The following is a 6,187-nucleotide window of genomic DNA, read 5'->3' on the forward strand; positions in this document are numbered from 1 at the left end:
CGGGGGGCGAGGCGGAGGAGCCCGGCGGGGCCACCGCCGTGCTGCGGCACCTGCTACTCAAGCTGCGGGCCACCGGGCCGGTGACGGTGGCCGAGTACATGCGGGAGGCGCTCACCAACCCCGGCCAGGTGCGGGCGCGGCCGGGCGGGGCCGGGGGCTCCTCGCCGTCGCGGCTTTGCGGGCCGGGGGTGCTGTGCCTGAGCACCCGGAGCCCGCAGTGCCGCAGCCGGCCGGGAAGCGGCCCCGCCGTGCCGCTCACCGGGACCCCGGCTCCTCTCCCCCCCACCCCGCTTCCCTTCCCCGCAGGGTTACTATACGCGCCGCGGCGGCATCGGCGAAAGCGGGGATTTCGTCACCTCCCCTGAAATAAGTCAGGTATTTGGAGAGGTAACGCATCGTTCCTTACGCCTTAAGTAACTTCTTTCTTCAGCTACGCGCGGCTGGCTAGCCGTGGTTTCTAAGAATTCTAACGAAGCCTGCCTTCGGGGACGTCACCAGTGTCAAAATACTTGAATGGCAGCGATGAGCTTCAAGTTATTTCCCAAAAGAAAAATTGGGTTCGGAGGAGGAAGGGGTGTCTGGTTTTTCTGGAAGATCGGGGAGTCCTTTCATCTGTTATAGCCTGGGAGACCCTCTGTGCTTAGTAACGCTTACTTTCATATAGAATTTGCTGACAAATAAAAAGAGTTATGGTAGTTTCCCAGTGTGAAAACTCTACTCGGAAATGATTTTCGGATTTTGGTCTGGTTCACTCTGGTTTGTGTATAATTTCCAGTAGTGAAGGCTGGCTAAACGCTGTTCTCGATGACACTTTGGCAAATGCATTGTCGTAAAGAACAGTTGGGAAGTGACCTGCATTTGTGCCTTAAGTAAAAGTTCTTGCTCCAGCCAGAAAAGAGTCCCAGACATTTACTGACGGAGAGTTGCTTCTGCTGGGCTGACAGCAAACAATTGTGATTTTAATACTTAAAGAGAAGGGAGCAAAGTATGATTTTTCATAACCTCAAAATACAGAAAGAGAATATTGCATAGTATCTTAGTTATTATCAGACAAAAGGCAGGTATCGCTTTCCACAAGTTCTCAAGTTACCCTGTAACTTTGTGTGTTGTTTCTCACTGCCAGTTAATAGGAATATGGTATATCAGTGAATGGATAGCCACAGGCAAACCTGAAGCGTTCCAGCTGGTGGAACTGGGCCCAGGGAGGGGCACACTTATTGACGATATATTACGGGTAGGTGAAAACTAATATTAATATTCTTTATTTCTGGCTTTATCCCATGGCTACTGTGAAAGCTGAAGGAATGATGGTTTGCTACCGGGGTTTAACCTTCCCTAGTAATCAAATCATTTCAGTCAGGAGATTTGCAGCTTAGACTTTAATTAAAATCTATGCCTGTTTCTGAGACCAGGTCTCTCAGTTGAAAGCAGAACATGGGCCAGTGTATGCACACTGCAGACACACATGGAATCTTTTAAACACTACTTGATAGAAGGGGAGGGCAGGAGTATTCCGTTGCAAATTATTTCTGTATAGGAAAGCATTATCCAAACCGAAAACCATTTAGGAGGGTGCTGCTGTGTGTAACTGGGAGGGAGGCCGCAGTGCAAGCAATAGGAGAAAAGGGGGGAGGACAGTAATACAGGAGTGAAGTTGTGTCAGTTCCTTTGGGGATTTCAGGGACTGACTTCTTCCCAGTTAACCCTCTGTGTGCAATCATGCGTGCATGGCTGTCTATTAATTAAAATACTACTGATTAAAAACCAGCTTGCTAGCGGGATTTAGTACCTCAGAAGAACTTTTATTCTATTTACATATGTTAATGAAAAAACTCTAATAAGCACAGTGAAATGTAGGATACTGAACACTTTTGTTTATGGTGTCTGGGAAAACAACCATTTTTCTCCTAATGCTAAACCCTCTGCAGGTCTTAGAGGAGCTACTCACTCTCAGGCTATTACTATACTAAGTTAGGATTTCATGTTGTTGTCCTTACAACTATGTAATAATGTGTGGTGTATTTGCCAACTTTATTAGAAGCGTAGCAGCTTTTATTAAAATTGATGAAGAAATTCCCACTTCCTTTGGAGGAGCAAAATGCAGTCTCTCTCACTGACACTATTTTGTTAAATGAAAGCCAACTAAATCTTTTATCTTGAATATAAATAATGAGATTAAAGGTTGCTTCTACAACCTCTAATGTATACAGCACATGACTGTGCCTAATAGAATTCATCTGTCTTTGTAGGTCTTCAACCAGCTTGCCTCTTTACTTAGTAAATGTGACATCTCTATTCATCTGGTAGAAGTGAGTCCCAAACTGAGTGAGATCCAAGCACTGATGCTGACAGGAGGGAAGGTGCAGTCAAACCCCAAGGACCAGTCTGCTTACATGAAAGGTGTTAGCAAGACTGGAATTCCCATTTTCTGGTACAGAGACATTCAAGATGTGCCGCCAGGTAAGGAGCTTGAACATCTTGTTAGAGGTATGGTGTCCTTCTTCCATTTGCTGTTTTTGGTAATGGAGGACATCTCTGCTAGCCTTCATAATGGATAGAAAAGTAGTTAATATACGTATTTGTTCTTACTTCTTGTATCAGTCTGAGGCAGGATCTTGACTCATTTTCATAAGTGGTACCTATTCTGACTACCTTCATTTGAGGATAGCTACCCAGTTTCACATACCCTGACTTTTACTTTTCATGGGAAACCATTTACTGGCTTTGCCTAAATCTCCTTTTATGAGGTAATCTAAAATTCATGGACTGGAAGCTAGAGCTAGCTCTAGAAATGCTGTCTTTGATGTATCCAAGCTGGAAGTAATGATAATTATTTCACAAACACATTAACTAGCTTTAATTCATTAAAAATCATAAAAACATTTAAATTTCCAACAGGAAGCTGCTATGGAAGCATTAATAATTTAATGCATTCTTTTTTACCTTCCCACAGGTTACAGTTTTTACCTAGCACATGAGTTTTTTGATGCCCTGCCAATACATAAGTTTCAGGTATAGCAAGAAGATTATTGTAATTGTGACCATCTGCTTAAATGCCTTTTCTCTCTGAGGAAGAAGAGTTAGGGTGCCACACTAGACACATGCATTGTCTCTAGTGATAAAACATTTCTAACTGAATTTGGACAAATAAGGCTTAATTCAGCTGATAACTGTAAAATTAGTAATTGTTCTTGAATGGAAAAACTTGTAGAAAGCTGAAGATTTCTTTCTGCTAAATCTCAAGTTTTTTTATTTCTTATGCTACATTAATAAAATTTTTAATTTCCACATTATTCTACGTACCACTAGTAACAAAGACTGAAGGGCTTTCATTTGAATGGTAATGAGAATAGCAAAACAGAGGCTAGTTAGGATTCAGAAGAAACTTTCAACTTCAATTTGATAATTAGTTTATGAAAATCACTGGTAGAATAAACTATTTTGATAAGTTAAACATTGCACTGTCAATAGAAGAGGCAGCATTTTTCTTAACAGTGTCATTCATTCCTTTTAAGTATAATTAAACCTGTATTTGTTGACTCTGCAGATGCATCTCTACCACAAGCTTTTTCCAAGGCAGTTACTGGAATTAAAGAGGAATGAATAATTGTTGTTCATAGCATATTATGTTCTTAAAAAGTTTGAGAAAACACTTGACACATTAGTTCAATCAAATAAACAAGATATTGTTGTACCTGTTAGAGTGTAAAATGAGTATTCTGGGCTCATTAAACAGAGAACAGAGAAAGGCTGGCGTGAAGTGTTGGTTGATATAGATCCAGAGGTTCCTGACCAGCTGCGGTTTGTCCTGTCACCATCCAGTACCCCCGCGACAGAAAACTTTATTCAGGTAAGGTTATGCCTACCAGAGTTCATATTTACATCTTTACTGACTCTTTCAAGTACATTTACTGCTTCTCAGTTACTTTGACAGCAAGAGGAGGGCTCTCAGTCTATAAATGAGTAAATATAGCTTACCATTTCCATTCTGCAAAACTTCCACAAGCATTTGTGTGCTATGAAAATAGAGCACAAAAATGAACGTGTACATCAAACTGCAAAATCAGAGCTTAAACAGACAAAAGGCTTCAGAGGGCAAACTGAGGCAGCAAGTGACAGGGAGAGTTCTGTGTTGCATGTGTCGCATCACCATCTCAATAGCAGCCCTGCCTAAGCGAGGCTCTCAACCTGCTGTGTACTCAGTGCAGCTGGGTACTTCTGTGCTGTACTGACCTTTAATGGAAAGTATCTATCCAAGATAATTGGTTTTCTAAAGTTCACTGCATTCTTAAAGTTACAAAATTAAGTAGTGAAATTAAAACCAACTACAAAGTTTCACACAGAAACACCTTTTTTGAAGGGTGCATAGAGCCAAAGAGTGCTCTTCATTCTTTCAGTATCACAGTCATGCAGTTTCACCTGATCCAGGTATTCTCACTTGTTAAGAAAAATTTTCATTTCAGTTGACTGTAGGCTATAGAAGAGATAACCGAAATCCAGCACTCAGAAAACACTAATTGAAAATGACTGTTACTAAAAACTAGCTCAAGCTCTAGGTAGCCTAGAATACACTCCTGGCCGTCTGTGGCCCAGTGAAGTGACAACAATCCCAAGACATCAAGTGTGAAGAACTCTTGCCCTGTACTTGTTTGCTAACAGGTGTTTTGATCTTTGAACTCTGTGCTAGCCTGAAGAAATGAGAGATCACGTGGAAGTGTGTCCTGAGGCTGGTGTCATCATTCAGAGGCTTGCTGGTCGTATAGAAAAGGATGGTGGGGCTGCACTGGTTGCTGATTATGGTCATGATGGAACCAAAACTGACACTTTCCGGGTAAGTCATTCATCCTGAAATAATAAGCCAAAATACTCTTTTATTTGTCACTTGGATCATTAGGTTTGTTGTAAGAGAAAGGTCTTGAGTGGACATAATAGCAAAAACTGGATTATGCTGCAATCATAAAACTGAGTAATTGAGTTCTTACTTAATCAGTACCCATAAGAGTTTCTGTCAGACAGGAAGGATAATCTGAGCCCTTGTTACATTTATCTCAGATTTTCAAAGTATAATTTGCTATTCTCACCCCTCACACACACAACTTAGTCTTTGCTAGCCCCAGCTATGGTAGCTAGGAGTACAGCTGAGTATAATCTTCCAATTTTAATTTTTCAGGGTTTCCGGAATCACAAACTTCACGATGTGCTGAGAGCTCCAGGTACAGCAGACCTGACAGCAGATGTTGATTTCAGCTATCTTCGAAAGATGACACAGGGAAGAACAGCCACATTAGGCCCTATAAAACAGCGGGAGTTTTTAAAAAACATGGGCATTGACCTCCGATTGCAGGTACAATAGTGTTTACAGGTACATAAACTCTCCTCATCCACAAGCAATACTCTTAAGCAGCAAGAAAGCTTTTATAAAAATCTGTTTTTTAAAAAAAAGTTGTTCAGAACAACATGTAGGTGTAAGATCGAAGAGTTGCTTCTCCTAGATGTAAGTTACAGTGGATTCCTCAAAGTAAACTGATCATACTATATTTAGGAGTATTTAATGCAAAACTTTGCTACATATATCAATCTATGAGCTCCACCAGGGATCTCACCAGTTCTACTGAACATTATGGCATGGTTACATTAGGGTGAGTGAAAAGGATGCAACAAGAAATTGCAGGTATGAGGGAATTTATAGGAAAGCAGGAAGGGCTAACACTTTTTTTTTTTTTTAGGTGCTCTTGCAGAATTCATGTGATGGAGCAACTCATGAGCAGTTGCTTCACAGCTATGATATGCTGATGAATCCCAAGAAGATGGGGGACTGTTTTAACTTTTTTGCCCTGCTGCCTCACCACAGACTTGTACATCCTGACAAGAAACATAAGCCAGAATCAAAGTCTCCCTTACCTCCTGTTGCTGGATTTGGTGAACTCTTACTGAAGTAATTGCAAATACTATAGCAAAATGTCTGATAGTAGTAGCTTTCAATAGCAACTTATTAATTAAAAAAAAAAAAAAATCTAAGTAAAAGGAATAGAGTCCTGCATTTTATGGTTTCACATACTAAGTGTTTTGCAATAATATAATCAGTATATGGCTACATACACAGTAAGGTAAGAACTAAATAGTTCAATTTCTCTTTGAACTGAAAGCACATGAAATGTCACAGTACTTCTCCAGGCAATTTTTCCTC

At 40.9% G+C, this 6,187-nt stretch overlaps 1 protein-coding gene across 1 annotated transcript in view; it reads left to right on the forward strand.

The window, feature by feature from the left end:
- NDUFAF7 (NADH dehydrogenase (ubiquinone) complex I, assembly factor 7) overlaps positions 1–5,959 on the forward strand; it is a 6,455-nt gene extending 496 nt beyond the window's left edge. Inside the window, exons 2-10 of the mRNA XM_010581267.1 lie at positions 3–128; positions 307–387; positions 1,124–1,234; positions 2,250–2,460; positions 2,954–3,012; positions 3,737–3,850; positions 4,688–4,831; positions 5,171–5,344; positions 5,727–5,959. Coding sequence (XP_010579569.1) covers positions 3–128; positions 307–387; positions 1,124–1,234; positions 2,250–2,460; positions 2,954–3,012; positions 3,737–3,850; positions 4,688–4,831; positions 5,171–5,344; positions 5,727–5,939 — 1,233 coding nt within the window. The 3' untranslated portion in view covers positions 5,940–5,959. The remainder of the gene's footprint in view (positions 1–2; positions 129–306; positions 388–1,123; positions 1,235–2,249; positions 2,461–2,953; positions 3,013–3,736; positions 3,851–4,687; positions 4,832–5,170; positions 5,345–5,726) is intronic.
- Positions 5,960–6,187: the final 228 nt, after the last annotated feature.

Source organism: Haliaeetus leucocephalus, unplaced genomic scaffold (assembly GCF_000737465.1).
Source record: "Haliaeetus leucocephalus isolate CR32 unplaced genomic scaffold, Haliaeetus_leucocephalus-4.0 Scaffold752, whole genome shotgun sequence".
Classification (NCBI taxonomy): Eukaryota; Metazoa; Chordata; class Aves; order Accipitriformes; family Accipitridae; genus Haliaeetus; species Haliaeetus leucocephalus.